At 36.5% G+C, this 20,167-nt stretch overlaps 1 protein-coding gene across 2 annotated transcripts in view; it reads right to left on the reverse strand.

The window, feature by feature from the left end:
• The window catches only part of DPP10 (dipeptidyl peptidase like 10), a 483,231-nt gene that overhangs the window by 209,783 nt on the left and 253,281 nt on the right, over positions 1 to 20,167 (reverse strand). For both annotated transcript variants that reach the window (XM_035331004.1, XM_035331003.1), the window contains exon 2: positions 1,654 to 1,768. In XM_035331004.1, the coding sequence (XP_035186895.1) occupies positions 1,654 to 1,768 (115 nt within the window). The remainder of the gene's footprint in view (positions 1 to 1,653; positions 1,769 to 20,167) is intronic.

Raw genomic sequence — 20,167 nt, forward strand, 5'->3', positions numbered from 1 at the left:
CTCACTCTCATGACTTGAACAGAAATGTAGGTCCCAGCTTACATCAAGTTTTCAAGAAAGCTCTCTGGATTTTGAAACCACCCCAGAGATGTTGTAAATCACTGAGCTTTTTTTTTTTTTAAAAAAAAAAAAAAATCATATTCAAAAATAATGATAACATTTCCCAAGGTTGTTTATTCTTTTTTTCAACAAGTGCCTTCAAAGACTTCAATTTATGTTTTTACCTCATTCATAATTCTATTGAGATATAAGAGCCAGAACTGATGTTTATTATTGTGAATTCCACCATATCACTTCTGAGATTTTACAAGCCGTGAAAGAAAGGAACCTATCACTGAAAAGTAAAACACTTTTCTGTCTTAAAGTATACTACAATATGCCACCATTTGCCCTCTGTGTCTGTCTTTATTATTCTCTGGAGAAACTCCTATGCACTGAGACTAGAGAGGCACAACTTTGCTTTTATTTTTCTCAAAATGTCCTAAGTGGAAATAAGCAGTAATTTTTTTATTATTACCTTGGACAGCACCATTCATATGTAGTAAATATTTCTACAAAACAGAAGAAGCAGAATAGCCCAGAATGTTCCTAAATACTTGCTTTGCTTCTCAGAGGTAGCTGTCTTGCTGTCTGAGAATGAAAGCTTTTTGATCTTTTTCCATTCAGTTTTACCACCTTCCTTTCAGCAGCAGCAGTCTATTAGCATGCTTGCTCAGGCATGGACCCACCAAGCTTCCCTTGATGACTTCATCCAGTGGCCAAATGGTCCGAAACCATCATTTAATGCATAGCATTTTGCTACCCTTTTGGCTTATACAAATTTAATGTCTTACACAAATTGAACTCACATGATAAAACATTTGCTGACCGATCTTTATTATCTAGACATACCATTCAAATCAGATACTTTACATCAGAATTTCAAATCTAATGGAAGGAATTCAAATTTGACAGTAATAATCCAAATCTGATAGAAAGAATTCAAAGATGTACATAGGTAAAGTTGCTGCTCCAGCAATAAAATCTTTAGAAAATAACCAGGACAAAATTAGAACAACAATAACAGCAACAACAACAAAAAAATAGGCATAATTATTTATATATGTGCAATTGTTATTTTGTCTATTAACTGCCCCACACTTTTTTTTTTATTATTATTTTTATTTTTATTTTTTGTAAGTAAACTGCTAGGTAGTTTCCTTAGTTTTAGGTCACATAGTTGTTTACTAAGAGAAAGAAAAGGGAAAAAGATTGTGCAGGTACATATGAAAGATGCATGCTTCTGATTCAGTGTTTCATTCTCAATATTAGTTTTCTATGACATATAGCCTTCTCTTAGCTCATCTGTGAATCAGAAATTACACTAAGGCAAGTGATAAAATCTTAACATTCGGCTCATACCCACTGAGGCTAACGAGGATCGCTTGTAGCCACCTCAAGGCTGACACAATCCTAAGAACCTGCTGCCAAAGCCAAATGCTTCTGCTCCACAAGGACTCCAGTAATTCTCAAGTCCCTAAGGACACCAAATTTATAGTAGCCAGAAGTTAAAAATTCTTAAGGGCAAGAGATATTTTAACATGTATATGTCATTTTAATGACTGCATTATGAATCATACACCTTCAGTAAGAAAAAATAAAGAAGTAGGTTACCTGGGGTTAAAAGAATGACAGACATGGTGATGAGTGAACAAACAACTAGAATCACCAGCAGCGCAATAGCAATTCCCTTCCAGTTCCTCTGCGGAGGGCTGTTACTTCCAAGTTCCTACAGGAATGGAAAAAAATAAAAGGAAAAGACCATGTTTCATAATCATATATTTCTAGAACTATTATTGATAGGAAAAATTGCTCGGTGCATACTCATAATCACAGCATGGGAGCTGATCACTATCCCTCCCCTCTCAATAGTACACATACATAACTCCAGAGGTGCATTTCCGAGGTACATAACTCATACTTTTTTAGTGGATATGTCTTTTTTTAAAAAATATATATATATATGTAAATTTATATCCCCTAAGAGACAACAAAATGAGCTTATATAATCTATCCAAAATATGACTGGTGTTAAAACGTGCTTAACATAAATTTCAGGACGATATCAACTAGCAGTTTATAAGATAATTACAGAGCTGAAACGCAGCAATTTACTGTAATTCCACCTAACGTGGTATCAACCATAAAGGTTTAAATACACATCCTTTTTAATGTACACTATTAAATTTATTTGTAATAGAAAACATTTACAGAACAGCCTGAGGCTCCATCCAAAGCTGAACAGCCCTTCTTTCTCTATACAGTAGCTCAACTGTAAACTGCTCCCTTATTACTCATAAAAAAACAACAGTAGCTTGTAACTAATGTTAAATGAATGCTTCTGTAACTACTAGTATGCTTAAACCTATGTTCTCTGTAGTTCACGTTTAACTCCTACTAACTCCAGGCCAACACAATTTAGATTTGTTAATAGCCACAATACACTGCCTGTATTCACAGTACAATTTCAGACCAAACAGAATCCAACAACAGAATGACAAAAACACTAAGACAATTGTCTCACACGATCCTAATTTGCTCCCACAGTAAACATTTTTTTTCTATCTATATCCACTCTCTCTGCCACATTTACCCACATATACCATTATCATCTGAAAATTAAATTGCTGTGATAACACTCTCCATGAAAAGAAACATCTCTGAAGATATTATCTGAGCCTATTTCCAAAGCTGAGTTATATTACATGAATGCTGCACCAAGCTCCGGTGAATACCAGGTGGAGTAAAAAAGGTGAAGTTTAGCCCCCACACACAGTCTGGAAAGTAAGGCCACATACAATCTCTCCCCCTCCCCATGACCTGGACCTGCATCAGCAAGGCCCTGTGAGGCAGCCGCCACCCAATACATAGGGAGGGACTGCCAAGAAAGATGAGAGATTACTTATTGTCTCTCCTATTTGATCTGAGATCCTGGGTATGTTATTCTCACAAGCACACAACAAGATACCATTTTATCTTTCCCCTGTCTATAAGCGAAATGGATAGGGTGGCTCTGCTACCTCAGCCATCTTCTGCAGAGAGGAATAACCTGAAGGAAGGCATCTCCTGCTATGCTTCATAAGCTTTCAAAAAGATATTAACACTTCGTCACACATGGATTGTTTCATTTGTGTTTTCCAAATTATATATGAGTGAGAAATTGAGCTGTTCTAACAATGGAAAATGACATGTTGTTATACTTTTTTGTTTAGAATACACCACTTCAAAACCACATACCACCCAGAACAGCATCTTTAACAGCATCTTGATTTTGAACTCCTCAACAACTCATTTCTACCTGTGAGAGACAGTTTTTCTCCCTGGTCCTCTTTTTCAAGGAACTTCAAGGGAAATTACTCTTTGCTGTCTGCAAGCAATCCCACAGGGGAAGTCTTTTAGCAGCCCTCAACCCAGTGTAGCCACTGGCAAGGAACTGCAAGAGGGACCTGGGAGCCATGAGTCCCCAATGTGCCCTTGTGGCCAAGAAGGCCAACAGTATTCTGGGGTGCATTCAAAATAGTATTGCCAGCAGGTCAAGGGAGGTGATCCTCCCCCTCTACTCAGCCCTGGTGAGGCCACACCTGGAGTATTGTGTCCTGTTCTGGGCTCCCCAGTACAAGAGGAACATGGAGCTACTGGAGCGAGTTTGGAGGAGGGCTACAAAGATGATTAGATAACTGGAGCACCTCTCATATGAGAACAGGCTGAGAGAACTGGGCCCATTTAGCCTGAAAAAGAGAATACTGAAGGGAGAAGTCATATAAATATCTAAGGGGAGGGTGCTGAGAGGATGGATCTGGTCTCTTTTCAGTTGTGCCCAGCAATAAGACGAGGCAACAGGCACAAACTGAAGCACGAGAAATTATGGCTGAATATGAGACGGCATTTCTTTACTGTGAGGGTGACAGAGCACTGGCACAGGTTGCCCAGAATAGCAGTGTATTCTCAATCTCCAGAGATATTCAAAACCTTCCTGAATGCCATCCTACACAATATGCTCTAGGTGATCCTGCTTGGCAGAGGGGTTGGACTACATAACATTCAGAGGTCCCTTCCAATCCTGCCCATTTGTGATTCTGCCCCTGCCCTGAAATGGCTGTCAGGCTCCTTCCACCTGTCTGGCCTAGGCCTGGCTGAGTTTGCTCATTTTAGAGAATTTTCACCTCACCTCTCTGAGGCGAGAAAAGCAGTCACCCCACCTACCCAGCTTAAACTCTAGGTCACAGGTCTTCACAGGGTCAGCAACCTGACTGACATTAACATCGCCACAGTTAAAGCCAGCTCAAGCCTAGTGGTAAATGCCCCCCAGCTCCTGTCAGACCCTCCCTTCAAGTGACTAAAATAGTACTTGTCCTTTTATTATTATTATTATTATTATTATTATTTTATTTTAATCATTACACAAATATTATCTTTGGTGTTGATATCAAGCAGGTAATAGATTAATAATTTTTAACTACAGCACACAGTAGGAAATTACTGTGGATGGTGCAGTACAGCGCTAGCAAGCAGCGCCCTCAGACTGAACGACAGCATGAACAGCTTTTCTGGGGATCACCACACAGCCATACAGGAGAAGTTTGATAACTGTTGACCAACAACACATCCTTGAGACGATATTTTGCTTACCGAATTCACAACTACCTGTTTTTCACAGAAAGGGGGAAAAAAATACGAAAAATAATTTAAAAAATGTTTCAAGCATGGCATCCATCTCCTTTCTATACATCCATTGCCCCTGTTTCCAAACCCCTGTTCCCCTCATTTTCTTCATCTTCTTCTGATTCACTTCCACCTTGTTAAACACTAAGTATTGCTGTCTATTCCTGAATAGCCTTATAGGTGGTGGGTCTTCAAGGCCTATCAGCATCATACACACACAGTTTTTCCATCCCTTGGCTATAAGGTTTGGATGGATCCCAAGACAGTCCCATTGTAAAACTTTTAAGGCCTAGACATAAATTGAGATCCAAGCTATTATTTTCACTCAAGTAAGAATTACTTTGATATTCATAGTACAGTCTAGAAAATTAGGCCTTATCCTAAACAAAACAGTATAAACCTTATTGTTATGACATTTAACAGAGTCCAATTGTAACAGATCTAGTAGCTTGTATAAACAAGATGTGGTGAAAAAGCAGTAGTTATTCCCTGAGAAATGTGAGACGCTATTGCAAAGTATTGAATTAAAATGACAGAAGCTGGACAAGTTGATGAATGTCCTCTGTACCGAAGCCTCTAAAAATTGTAGAAAGTCTTTATTATTCAGAAGGTTCTTCTCTGAAGATGTGAATATCATTCAGTTTCTAAAAATAAATGTCCACTTTAAATACTTCTACAAAGTTTTGAAAGGAAAAGATCAAATGACACAGAAAGCTTACTCATACCCACAGTGAGAAAGAAGGCAGGTTTCCAGATAGAAACTAGTTTTCTAGCTGAAAACATTGGAGACTGGCATAAAGAGAAAGACATCTCTAAGAAGAGATAAGAGATAATTTGGTTTTAATAACTTGGTAAAATTGATTAGCTCCAATTTATTAAAAGTTATTAATGAGGATGACATTATGGTAAGACAACATTCTGTAAGACCTTTGCGAAGATAATGCACACTAAAAAACGATTTAATGAAACATCAGAAAATTACTATAGTAATGGAAACTCATAATCAATATCAAGGACATTTTTGATCAACTTTCTTGATGTTAAGCAATGCAAGTCTTTGAGAACAACCTACAAAGTTTAAAAATACAATAAGTTGTTAAATAAATAAGATATATTTAGCCTTGCATTGCTTTATGAAAGACAAAAGGGACTTAAACAGCTTTTTAGACCATATATCATTGCCAAGACAGAAGCTATGATTTTTTGTAAGATAGAGGCATTCAGGAGGAAATGTCTAAGAAGCTGTACGATGAGAAGCTTCTGACATTGTAAAGTTTTCCCATAACTAACTGCTAACTGGAAGATGGAGAACATGCATATGGAGATTTAAGGATCTAATCTTCTAAAAAGACTCTTATAATAAAGTGGTTTGAAAAAATACCAACTTCTGAAGATGGTGTTTTATATATAATACTATCTATAATGCTATTATAGATTTTACAATCTAACTCTAATGAATCAGAAAATGGCTGCCTAAAGTGTAATACAATTGCAAGCATTCTCATTATTTAAAGTACCTTTTTCACGAACCATTTAATTGCATTGTTGCCAAAAACAATCCTTAAGTAGTATATATTTCTGAATATAATTTGTGATTGAGTAATACCTTACTAAAACACATCTGCAAAACGAAAAATCTATTCTAGTGCGCACACAAAAAAAATACACCAATGTGGTAGGTCAAAATGCTTTTGGCCTACTCCTGCCGAATGTTAAAGACATTTTATTATCATTATTTAGTCACTATCATCACTGAACTCAGTGTGTGCAACTGAAGGGAGCTTCTAGAATAAGACCCTAATTTTTCTGCTCTGTGATTGCCTTCATTTAAATTCTGTTGAAAAGACACCTTAAAGAAAAGGCATGATTTGCTTTCAGACTGATTTTATGAGACCAGACATTCTAGAGCATTAGAGAGCTTTCAAAGTAAATGGTTCAATTAAGGCAAGGATCTACAGAACATTTTTGGTGTGTCCACTTCCACTCTCTGTACAGATATAGCATCCCAATAATCCCCATTTGCAAATATTAGTGTACTTAGGTGATCACACCAAATCTTGACAATTGTAACAAAAAGAAAATCTAAAACGAAGAACTGCAGAGAGTGGACATGAGAGAGATGACAGGTTGAGGCTGTTAAAGGAAAGTGTAAGCATCCCTCTATGCTAAATCCTACTTCCTGCCACAAAATATTACAGAAAAAAATGCTGGAAAACTTCATCCAGAAAACACAAAAGCCAAATATAAATCAACTATGTGGAAGCACTTTTCTCTCTCCTTTACTAGGTTGCTTTCTAAATATAACACAATTTACTAACTGGTGATGAACTGATACACTACAAGCATGAAATCTCTTAAGTCATAGCAGGATGTGGCTTTGAATTTCAAACTATTTCATAGAATAATTAAGGTTGGAAAAGATCTTCAAGATCATCTGGTCCAACCCTGGTGGTCTGGACCCTACCACCAATGTCACCCATTAAACCATGTCCCTAAGCACCACATCCAAACCTTCCTTTAACACCCCCAGGGACAGCAACGCCACCACTTCCCTAGGCAACCAGTTCCAATTCCTGAGTACTCTTTCTGAGTAGCCTCATTCAACAATACTCTCTATTTTTGATAAAATATGGAGTCTGATATGGATGTTTCATCTTTAAAATAAAATAATATTTTTTTAAAAAAAATACCTTCATAATGGATGTTACAACTGAGTCTAACAAGAAAATACAACCCAATGTCCTATTACGGTAGAAATAATAAGATGAAATTTATTTTCATTAAATTCATTTCATATAGAGATATCTTTCATCATTTGACATAGAAATGAAAGTGCTTTAAATTTAAGTGTGCTGTTTCCTTTGAAGTAGTATCAGGGATATTGATTTTGGGAAAAAAAAAAAAAAAAAAAAAAAAAAAAGTTAAAATGAATAGATATGTTTAAAAAAGAAACAGCCTCTAATATTTTAATATTTGGACCTGAATAAGCTTAGCCTTTCTTGTAAGCAGCAAAACCAGAAGAAAATCACAGCTTCCTTGTTAAAGCTTAACAAGCTGAACAGTTTTATTCTTAATGAATGATGATAAAAAGCCTTTAAGACAATTTTTCCAGCAAGCATGCATACAACTAAGGCAAAAACAAAATGTTACAAAATACTGCCTTAACACGATGCATTAATGAGTCTGGGTTTTGAATCATCTTAATAGCATTTTCACAACTTCTTGGAAAACTTTTTATGTAAACCACAATACGTCTTTTACTATGGTGTTAATGACAGAAGCAGAAGGACACTGCCTGGTGAGAGCAGTCACACTGAAGGGCACTGGCTGAAACCTGGGGACTGAAGAGTGCCTCTGCCAGGCTTTTGCCAGAGAGGGAAGTTAGTTAAAATGCAGCATCTCTGTTGGGACAAGAAATTAAAAAATAAATTTTTAGAGACACTAAACCTTCTGATAGCTGGAGTTTTGCTAAACAGCTTTTTCTCATAGTATTACCTCCCAGTGCTGTGACTGACCTAGCTGATAAACAGTGAGATGACCAAAACACAGAAATTCGCCTCCATCAATAAAAATCAAAAACAAGAATTCAAACACTTTAAATTATTTCTGCTGTGTTTATGGGTACAGCTCAATGCTAAGACTCTGACATTATTTCTGCAGCCTTGGGTGAACATTATCAGGTTCACCACGCACAGTGATACAAGCACGCAGGTGCACACGTTGGTGTTTAGCCCTGGACTGTGGGTTTTGGGAACAGAAAACCCAGCAGCACTGAGCTGCAGCAGTGCCTGGTGGTCGCCTGGTTTTGTGCTGGGGTACTACGGGCAGGGAAAGGATTTCAGTCAGAGGACCACAGACAGTTTGTGCTAACAAAGCATCTTCTGAAGCCTTGAATGAATTGTCTTTCTTTTGTCTTCTTCCTTTTTTTTTTTTTTTTTTTTTTTTTTTTTTTTTTAATATTTTTCCTAAATTGTACCTGTACGGTTGCCAGGACAAAGCCTGCAGAGGAAAGCTCTAAATCACAGCTTTCCTTTATTTTGGCAGGAATTTCAGGGGCAAAGTGCATTAGGCTATGAAAAGCAAATGTAATTTGCTTTGCAGTAGGAATGAGAATGAGGCTCATTCTGTAGCTTAGATGTAATCACGACAATATCACTTAATGACTCCTCCAGCATCTACTTCATTAAACACTATATTTACATTCCCCAAACATGGAGAAAAGGTGATAAACCTAAATAGACAAACAGTTTCATGTTGTATCTGAGGTGTTTTAAAAGACAGACCCACGATACTTACAATAAAATGCATGCAGACTTTCTGGAGTTCTGGTCTTGCAACTGGTACTAAATACTACCTGCCTTGATTTTGTAGTGTTACTATTTTCAGGAAAATTACCAAAAAAGCATTTAGAATTTGTGATTAAATGATTGCATCCATTCCTTCCCAGCTGTTTTTGAGTAATCCCATGGCCTAGATAGCAAGAGAGACTAAAAGACAGATCCACAAAGTGGCACAGGATAGTTACAATCCATTTGCATAAGTACCTATCATTTTCATCCCTCATGCTCCCTTTACAATTTGCCGTGTTATAAGATCCTATAGGTGCAGTTCTTGTCTGAATGATTATGGTCATACAATTACTTTCTCCGGTCAATATCTTCATTCATCAAAATGTTTCAGCTTCCTTTCAGAGGTGCTGTAAAATGCCACTTTCAACAGAATGCATGATTTGCTGTCAGCCCTGTGGATAATGGGCATTTTAAAAAGAGAACAGCTTGTTAGCAATTATACTGCTTAGCATAGGTATGGAATTTGGTTCTGGGAACAATCTGACTTTACATTTTTATTTCTCTGGGATGTGCTGGTAAGAGAAACCCCTCTACTTGCAGAGCCAAACTGGGGGGGGGGGGAATCATCCCAATCCAAACCAAAGAAAACAAGACAAAAATCCACCTCTGTCTCTGTAAATAAATAATTAAATAAACAAACTAAAAGAGTAAGTGAGCACTTATAAGTCATTCAGAGAAGGGATAATCAATAACCCACACTGGTTATGTATTTTCTTAACTCTGCAAAACATCTTGTGCTTTTTTCAGCCTTGATCATTTTTGTTCTAAGCACAGAGGTTTTTCTCCTGGCACTGCGAGTGCCCGTTCATGAACTGCATGATATTTTAGAAGAGCTACGTCAACACCCTTACTTCCAACCACTCACAGAAATCTTCAGAAACATTTATGGAAACTATTCAATTTATTATGGTTACTATTAAGAAGGAGTTTCATATCTTCCAACTGATTTTGCAGTATACCTTGTAACATTTACTAAAACATAATGAGTTAGCTATTACACTAGAAAAACACTTTTTTATGGATACAATAGTATTCTCACTCACAGCATAGAAAAACAAGAGGAAAAAGAGAGAATTCTCAAGCTTCATGGTGTACAATATCAGAAGATAAGTAAAAGTCAGGTAGTGGAATATCAGTCCATATAGGAGTCCATAAGGACTGCTAAGTAGCTGTGGCAGAGGGAGACTTGGATAAAATAATAATGGATGACAAGTCTAGTTTGTATTTGAAATAAAAACCAGTCATGGTGGAGAGACAAGCTACAGCAGACAGGGGAATTGCTTTGACTTCTGGGAGCTGAGTTGAATGTAACACATTTCTGTAAAGAGGTACAGTGCCACATACAGTTATTACAGCTTCAGAGGCAACTTCATTGTGACGCACTATTTCAAAGTTTTTCTCCCTTTTCATCTTGCATTCACAGTCTTCTGCAGTTTGCTTCTAAGTTTCACAACTAAAAATACTCCACTCTATCCACTTCAGCAGAAATATTTGAACTATTAAGGAGAATCACAAAGTTCTGGTAGGATGTGTGTAAGTATGTTGAGGCTTAAAAGTACCTATGTACATTAAAGTTACATTTAGCCAGCTGTGAGGAGTTTTGTAAGTTCCTGCGTAGGATAACTGAACACCTGCTTGGCTAATTAAGTCTATTTGCAACATTCAACCAATCTTCCCTGAGAATCTCATCTCCGTACAACTAGTTGTCAAGAGGAGTCACACCTCCTTTGGGGGTCTGAGGATCACTTCTAACCCTGGTGTGACTGTGGGTTATCTTCCCAATATCCTCATCAGACCAAAGCTCCAATGTGCTACACTGTGCTACATCTTCTCTTCCTCACACAAATCTCATCTTGAAGCTAATTAGATTTTTTGTCTGAATATATATATATATATATATATATGTGTGTGTATGTATGTATCTTGATGATTGCCTGTAAGACTACTTGGAAATAAAACAAATGGCTCATTTCCAGTAAGCCCATGCATCATTAGTATCTACAGGAAAGTAACAAATCATTTGTCATAATTAAGCAAAATTCTTAATGTATTTTACCAAAGTAAGTAATGCCAATGACACAAAAAGATGGCAAAGCAGCAGATGCAAACATGATTTTATTGCAGATGTCTGTGATGTAGAGGAAGAAGTCTATATAGATACTGGCACAGTCATTTATGGCCAAAAAGGTATTTTCACAAATTCCTATTGATACAAACTTTAATGAAATGTCACAAGATACTAATATATTTCTTCCATTCTTATGTTGAAGGAAAATCAAATAAAAAGTCAAGTAAAATAATATACCTTTAAAAAAAAGACATACAATCAAGTAAAAAGTCAAGTAAAATAATATACCTTTAAAAAAGACATAAAGGATGAAAACAGGCTATACAAGTTGCATACCTACAGATCTCTCAATAGATATAACAGTCATTTGCTGGAATTTGGCATTTTCATTACCCAGATACTAAATAGTCATTTGCCTGATTTGCAATTAAAAATAAAAAAGTCATTTAAATGCATTTTTAGTTCTCAATTCTATTTCCAAGTTCCCATAACAGAGGACTTTTAAAACTGACTTGGTCAATTTTGGCATTAATGAACACATCTGTCCAACAATGTGATATCACTGTTCATTGAGGGGTAGAAACAAGGAAAGGTTACTACACTGCAGCAATGTAAGGTAAATTCAGGCTTATGCCACATAACTTTGTAATTTAAATTGAATACAGTGCCCCTATATGTAGTGTTATCACACTAAGCTATGCAGAGGAGTCTATCTCTAAACTAATACTATTGTTAGACCAGAAGAACCAAAATCGCCTGGAGTTTCTCATTGATCAGGTGTTTATACACACACTTGTTTTTATACCATTTAAGAGTCTTTCTAAAGAATGGATACAAGGGAAAAAAAAAAAAAAAAAGACCCAATAATTAATTTAGGAGTTATCAAAATACAGAATAAATTTGTAAAGAATATTTTGCAAATTTCCATCAATGTTTTTCTACTTGTGTTCAGATTACACAAAAGTTGCTTCCAAATAAAACAGGTAATTTAAATCCAAGCATGCATTAATCTTTTGTGGGCGTATATACACAGATATATATACACACATACACACACACATATAAATGTCTCATTGTATATATACACGTATAGATTACTAAAGGCAACATTACAATAAATAAATCAAAACGTAAATAAACAAAAGAGTGTCAGTGGCAGGAAAGGGAACACCGAAACCTCTGCTTTTAGGGGGATCTAGGATAGTAGAAAGTTAGATTAGTTTCCCAAAGTCATGGCAAAATGGCAAAACACATATCTTTAGATAAATACCTGTGAATGCAGCTGTAACAAACAAAATTATTTGGCCAGTATCACTGGGCTCTGATTAGGAATTTGTCTCTATGATTAAGTTACCTGGTTTACAGAAAAATAAAAGAACTTTATGTAAAGCAGAGGATTATGATTCATCAGAAATAAAGATTATTTTTTTCCTGCAAACAGTTAGAGGGTGAAGAATAGACAGGAGGAGATTGGATACTATATTATATTATATAGAGATAATATACGTATAATTGCCTAATGAAACCAAGACCACAGTTCACTTAAAAGTAATGCAAGTCCTTACAGCACTAATGACATTACGTTTTTCATATGCACACACACACGCATAGAGCTTATAAAAAGGTATTTATTGAAAGACCATGGGTAACCAATGTATCTCCTTATAGATACTCTACTCAATTAACAAGCAAATGCAGCACTAGAAGAAAAAAATATATATATCGGGAAATTCTTGGCTATTATGCAGGATTCATTGATTTCAACAGGATACTTCAAGATAATTTAAAAAAAAAAAAAAAAAAAAAAGCATTTTTTCTGCCTACAAACTCTTCTTAACTTAATGGCCAACACGACCTACATAAAACAGTTTAAAGGCCACCTTTATGTTTCATGGGAAATGGAAGTGTGGATTCCTTCACATGTAAGTGCCAATGATTAACAAGCGTTGTTTCAAATTTGTGGAAGCCTGCCATGAATTATTTTCTGGCTAATTCACAGTTTATCAAAAGTGCTAGTAATATCTTGTGCAGGAAACTGCTCTTCACATTTTCTGTTGAGTCTGCGAGGTTTCAGAAACCTGTGAGGTTTCTTCGGGTTCTCTACAGCTCATAATATTATAAGCTCCTTTTTTCCCTGTAGAATAACTGAATAATCCTTTATATCCTTCTCTCATTTGTGTAAACAATTTATTAAGTTTTATGGGAGCAGCTATGTTACAATTGATGAAGTTACACCGTTAGGCAGCTCTAGATGTTCCCATCAAGTGACGCAGCAAGCGGTAGGCCACGTGCTGCACCTGTGATTTCTGGCTACAGTGGCCCTCCAAAGAAGCAAATCCACAAGTGGAGAATGATGGAGGCGTGCAGCCACATCCCCAAATACATGACACAATGCATCTACTGAAGTAGCTGTTGTACAGCACACGGAGTGGGCAAATAAAACTAGAGACTGAACTCCATCCTTTCTAAGTCACACATTTGGAACTGAATTAAGTATATTCGCCTTTCAGTTCAAAAAGACTACCTGTCTACAACAGAATCATTTGCAAAACAACATGGTATTTTAATCACATGATGTTCCAACGTGATGCAGTGAAAGAAATTGAGGTGATAAATCTCAGGAAAAGTATCTAAAGTTTCTAGTCCAGTATAATTATAACTAAATATCTATATTACCGGTGCTATTCTTAATTAAAATATATCAAAACAGCTGCATGTAACATTGTTGAAAGGTAGTAAGTGGGGCATTTGATAGCGGTCATTTTTCTGACTTAGCAAATTACCAGTTGTTGTTACTATTCCATTTATATACTAGAATATAAAAAATAGATTATTAGTAATATTATTTATTAATTAATATCCCATTATAGTCCATTAAAAATTATGGAACAGTTCCATTATTTACATAAGGAGAGGAGCATATATACATAATATTATAATCATATTAGATAAAATAATCTTTAAGCATAATGATGACAGGATTTTGTAACAAAATTAAACTAGGGCAACATTTTCACTTGGTATCTTTATTGCACAAGTGTTTTTACTGTGTACAGTCATAAAGAGAATTTACATCTTACTACAAGCAAAAATACAGATTGTTTTTTTAAGAAAGAATGGAAAAAATGAATTAAAAACTATACATATGAAAACATCCAAGAGAATAATGAAAAGTTTTGCAAAATACAGCTGCACCACCAGTAATTGTATATGTCAGCTTCTGAAGCAAGAAGCTACTAAAATATATATACGTTAATTCTTCTGGGTGCCTTTGTCAAAGAGGCAATCAAAAATTGCTGTTTACCCAAAAGCTGCCTATATACCACTCAGCGTCTACCAACAAGTACAGCAGCCTTCCCCTTAACCTCCTCCCTCTGAGTATATCCACGTCAGTAGTCAACTCGCTGCAAGACACCGCAATAAGAATGCTTTATTTTCAGTTTTCTGTGCATTCCCTGAGGTTATTAGTTGCATACTTAGGTAAACTTGCAAGTGAAATATGAAAGAAACCCACAGTACTATTGTCAAGCAATTTATTTTAAGACTGCAACTTCAAATATTTAAGCACAGCAAGCAAGAAAAGGCCATAAAATCTTGAAAGAATGAGACCTGCTCTTGTTCTGTAATATGCCAGGCACACAATAATTACTGCATTAATGTTAAAGTTGCAAAGAAAAGACGAATGTATTATTCAGATTACAAGTCACGCTATTGTGATAGGACAAAGGAGAAGAATCAAATCAATGCCTTGACTACAGCTGCTTTATCAGGAAGTGCCCACAAACAATACTCAGAGCTTTCCTTCATGGCCATGCATTAAGGCTGCAAATCTTCACTAGTGCTCCACTTGGGCTCTAAATTGAAGGTGCAATTACTTGTGCTCTGACTGCAGCCAAGCTGATTTGCAGGCTCCATCAGGTAATTAGGCACATGAATGGAAGAAATCATTGGTAAAACTAATTGCAACTCAAAAGACTGTGTCTGAAAATCCATGTCAGAATGGACCTGATAGCCAGAAGGAAAAACAAGTGGAAATTCACTCGTCTTACACAGCACAAGCAGCCACGTGCAGCTCGACCTCCCCAGCAACACCCTCTTCTGTGACGGTGTTTCCAAAGACTCCTTCTTACTAGAAATATAAAAAATTACAAGGCCATTCTCATCTCAGAGGAGAGTATCTTCATGACCCACATCTATCCTGACCCCTGTATCTGAGCAGCCAGCTAATGACAGGTAAATTAAGGGCAGATGTAGATATTACCAGATAGATTTAACACTTAAATGTGTATTTAAAGAAACAATGATAATATTTTCAGTTATATATCTGATTTCCAATTGTACATCTTTTGTGCATCACTGTCTTCTGCAATTACAACAGTTATTTTTATACCTGTTTTTGAACAATAATCACAGGATGGGTAAAACTTCATTAAGCTCCATAAATTGTGGCACATGCTACAAGGCACTAAAAATTGATTGCCATTACACTAACTCAGACAGAAACATGGGCACTAGCAGTAGCCAAAAAAACAGCTATATTATTTTTCACTCAGTTTATTTTTCATTCTACCTAAATCACCCCATAAACATTGCCAAAACTGAAGTGTTTTATTCATTTCAGTGGGTTCTGAGTCTGACTGCAAGTAACCAGGGAAAACAGAAGACACAAGGTCAAAGAAAAATAAAATATTACTCAGAAAGAGTAAAAATGCGACTGGGTAGTGCTCATCCATGTTTTTTTGTTTTGTTTTGTTTTGTTTTCTCCCTTATTTCCAGGTCTTCTGTCTCAATTGTCAGCTTTCTATCTAAGCCTATATTCAAACTGGTGTCATGGATTTGTTATCACAAAACAATGGAAAACCCTGTGGGGAAAAACAAGTCTCAGACAACAAAACAGGTAGCTCAGAAATTCAAAATTCTTGCTGCTTGACAGTATAGTAGCCAAATTCAGTCTTCATGTGTGTCTACTCAAACCTTTTGAATTTAGCCGCTACTTGCTGAAGACATCTCTTCAAATAGCTAAGATCTTCATTATTGACATTGAATTGAATAGGAGAATTATTTTTCTGTTTTGTGTAACAGCAAGTTCAAGTAGAGATCGTTGCTATAACTGTTGTTTGCAATGTGATTCTCCTCCCCACATAAGTCACTATACTTCCTTACCTAATTTTGTTTTTGTTGCCCCTAACACTGAGAAACGAGAGTTTGAATTATGTCCATTTCTTCAAAAGCTCCAGTCCCTCTCATCTTTACCTTTCCACATTTTACAGACACGATGCAACTCTATCCTTCACCTTCCACAATTCTCATTTTATTCTAGATTAACTGTTTTGCTATCTGGAAGTATAAGTAGTCCTGTTACCTACAGTGACTGTTAAGAGCAAGAAAGGTAAATAAAATCACTCCGCTTTATCAAAAGTTCATGGTGATAATAACAACTTCTAACATTTTGAATGAGTATAAGTACTTAGGGCTTTATTTGAAAAGAGGAATGTTAGGTAAAATTTAAGTAAAAATATTTATGACCAATGTTGTGGTGTGAAGCTAGTTCATTGACAATAAACTGCATTTAAAATAATAATAATAATAATAATAATAAACTTTTAAAGTAATATCTTGTAATATTTAGACATATTTTTAATGATCTTCCAAGCCTACGAAGCTGGTAAGATTGTTTCAACTGCTACAAGAAGACTGATGTACCACTGCTGTTCTCACAAATGCTTCAGCACATTTGAGAGACCCCACAATCAGCTCACTGTGATGTGTCCACAAGGCTTGTTGGGTGTCAGAATTTGTGAGTTCATCACAGTAGTGTATGCATCACCTTCAGTAGCTCTGTATTTCTGCCGTGATTTGAGCATACGATGCAAAGACAGTATGCAACATCTCCAAATGCTTGGTAATCTGACGGGCTTTGTGCTGCAATATGTATTAGCTCACATCAAAAAGGATTTGTCAAAAATAAGTAGCACTGCCAATCAAAGCAAGTCAATGCATATTTTTTTTCTGTTTTAGAACATAATCTTTTCTGTCAATTCTTTCTTTTGAATATTGTATTTCTGAATGAAGGTAGGACATTATGTGAGTTTGCAGTACCTACAAGGAAAAACTACATTATACTGTAAATTTGCATAAAACACAACGAACATCTGAGTAACTAACATACAGCATAACAAACCTGGAAGACCAATGAAACTATGACACCTTCCCATAGCAACAAGCAGAACTTCAGAATGTTAGAAATTAAGATGAAAAGCATAAAAATAAAAATTTAAATAACCAATAGTCGATCAACCTTGACCAGATGCCACAGGGACAAATCAAAGGCATGACTGAAATGATGTGAATTTTGAGTTCATTTTTTATCGCCATGTATCAGAGGTTTGGGCATGGACTCCACTCTAAACCACAAATGAAGTCTAAGATTTTATAAACTGATTTTGAATTTTATTCTTGAGAGGTACATGGAAGGAAAAATTATATTATCATGACAGACTGAGTTTGAGGAGAGTGTTAAAAAATATGCTTCTGTCTAAAATAGGATTACAAATTTGGTGTTTAACAATTCAAAACTGCTCCCCCACCCCCCCCCCCCCCCGCCAAAAAAAGAGAGAGAGAGGAAATGTAAAGGGAATGGGGAATGCAAAAAAGAAAGGGAAAGAAAGAAAGAAAAAAAAAAAAAAAAAAAAAAAAAGGAAAGGGAAAGGGAAAAGAGCTACCATAGAAACTTCAGTGCTGCTTCAATTTATAATCATCAGACAAGAGGTAAAACAATTCATGTTTATAGGCAATCACTGTTTACTCTGTAATTGTATTGGTATTGAACGTACTTTGTAAGGGCTCAGATGTTATGAAACGATCATGCAAAAGCATGGACCTGATCTGGAGTCCTCAGCAGTCTCTCAGGGTCAGGCTTTTAATGGCACCTGATTTAAGCCTCTTGATTTCAATTGAGATTATTTTACCCCAGTACAAACTGTTCCAATTAAGTCCTAATCAATTGAAAATACAATGAAAAGCACTGCATTTTAATTTTCCTGTACTTTAGTGTTATACGTAGCAGCATGCAAACCTATATCACATGGACATCCTCCCTTTAAATAAAATAAATGAAAGCATAAGTATTGCCTAAGAATAGTTTTTGAGCTAAAATACTAATTTCTGTTTTTATGATTCAAGCGAGGAAATCCTTCTATCTGGCTTCAGCCATCATTTATTTACAAAGCTGAGCTGAGGAGTTAAAGATGGTCAGCTGCTCTGCATATCTGGGCATCAGTGCAGAAAACTTAAGTGATTGCAGTGATGGCCACAGCAGTGGAATACAACTTCTTTACAGAAAGCCCCCAGGGTCCCAAAAGGGATGATGCTTATCCATTCTGAAGGTGGGCTCAGATGAAGAACACCAACCTATTCAAGGATGAAAAGTGCCTTCCCTCTGTGGAAAGTTATCCAAATGCTGTATTTCTTCCACAGGATGAAGTGTATTTTTTTATTTAGTGAGTCTGATTTAATGGACATACAAATAGTTTTTATATATCAAAGATAAATATATATTATAAGCTCTTAAAGCAAACAAACAAACAAACAAGCTTAAAATGTGGTGTAAAAGTATTTAAACAAAAGAGCTTAGCAAGGATGCTATGTTGCCAAAATGCTCAAGTCCAGAGTTTTAACAGATATAGCCATTTCTCTTAGTAAAAATCTTTCCAAGGCAAAATCAACTCTACTCATTCTGAGTCTCTGTCAGAATGATGCTTCCACTTCTCATCTACGCATTTCCAGTATACAGGCATCCTGCTTTTTGGTGTGATAATTTAGTTGTAGCGGAGAGGCACTGGGAACCTGCTCAGTAACTCCTGAAAGGAAGAAGTACCAGAGCTGCCTACATCAATGCACTTACTCTACCAAGGTCATTTCGAGGACAAAATCCAATTATAACTTTGACATAGTTTTACCTTCAAAACCAAACATGAAAGTAATAGTATAATATGCCTTACTTCCCTTGTCTATTTTTTCTATTTTAATTTCCAAATTTTAATGAACAAAGGCACACCAGAAGCACATCCATTGTACAAAAAAACAGACTCCCATCTTCAAATATGACCTTTTAATTAAAATATAACAGATCATTAAAAAATATTTCAGCAGTTGAGAACTCTGAAAATACAATTCTCTTAAAACTTTATAAAGAGAGAAGTGATGGCCAAAGTTACAGGCAATTTTATTCTCAAGGGAAAAGTAATACTTACTTGCAATGGGAGTGAGCTAAAAACTGATTCGTTTTGGGGCTGAACTTGGGCACAGAGGTACAAGCTAAAGTCATAGACAACCGAGGGGAGTCACAGGCAAACCCTCAGGGGAGGGGTCCAAAACACTTCTCTGGGAGTATCTTAAGTCCAAAGCAGCCCAGTTTTGTGAGGCAGGGAGGTAGACTGCCTGGCAGGTAAGCACCACCATGCCCCGCAGCGCTGCCACCAACAGCCAAGGCTATTCAGTGCCCCAGCCGCCAAGGAGATTCATGCCTATCTCAAGGGACAGGCAGCCCCTTGCTGTCAGATTCAGAAACCTGCCTCTACTCACAGAAATACCAGGTACTTGACTAAATAATCACAATTCCCGTGTGCCAAACAACAGGACCCCAAACAAACCTAAAATAAAATTTGGAGCACGGTCAATGGCAGTGCTGCACTCTATTCTGAGCAAATAGACTATTCATATATATTCTCTCTATATATAGAATATATATAAGCGCCAAAGAAAGCACAACCAGGCTGACAGTGCATCTGCCTTGGAGCCAGGAGGGAAAGGTAACCCTTCAGCGTAGCCTATAGCAGTGCCTACAACAGGTGCACTCCTCAGGAAAGTGAGAAAGTAAATAAACCTCACAGAAAGAGCAGGGTGGCAATGTATGACAGAACACAGCAAAAGGATATGTAACAGGTCAGAGTCTGGCTTGAGAGAAGACCTGAGCAGGTTACATCCACGCTTATTCCTGGGGAAAGACTCTGCAGAGAGACTGCAGCTGCAGGGGAGGAGAGGCTCGGAG

This window comes from Oxyura jamaicensis, chromosome 7 (assembly GCF_011077185.1).
Source record: "Oxyura jamaicensis isolate SHBP4307 breed ruddy duck chromosome 7, BPBGC_Ojam_1.0, whole genome shotgun sequence".
In the NCBI taxonomy this organism is placed as follows: Eukaryota; Metazoa; Chordata; class Aves; order Anseriformes; family Anatidae; genus Oxyura; species Oxyura jamaicensis.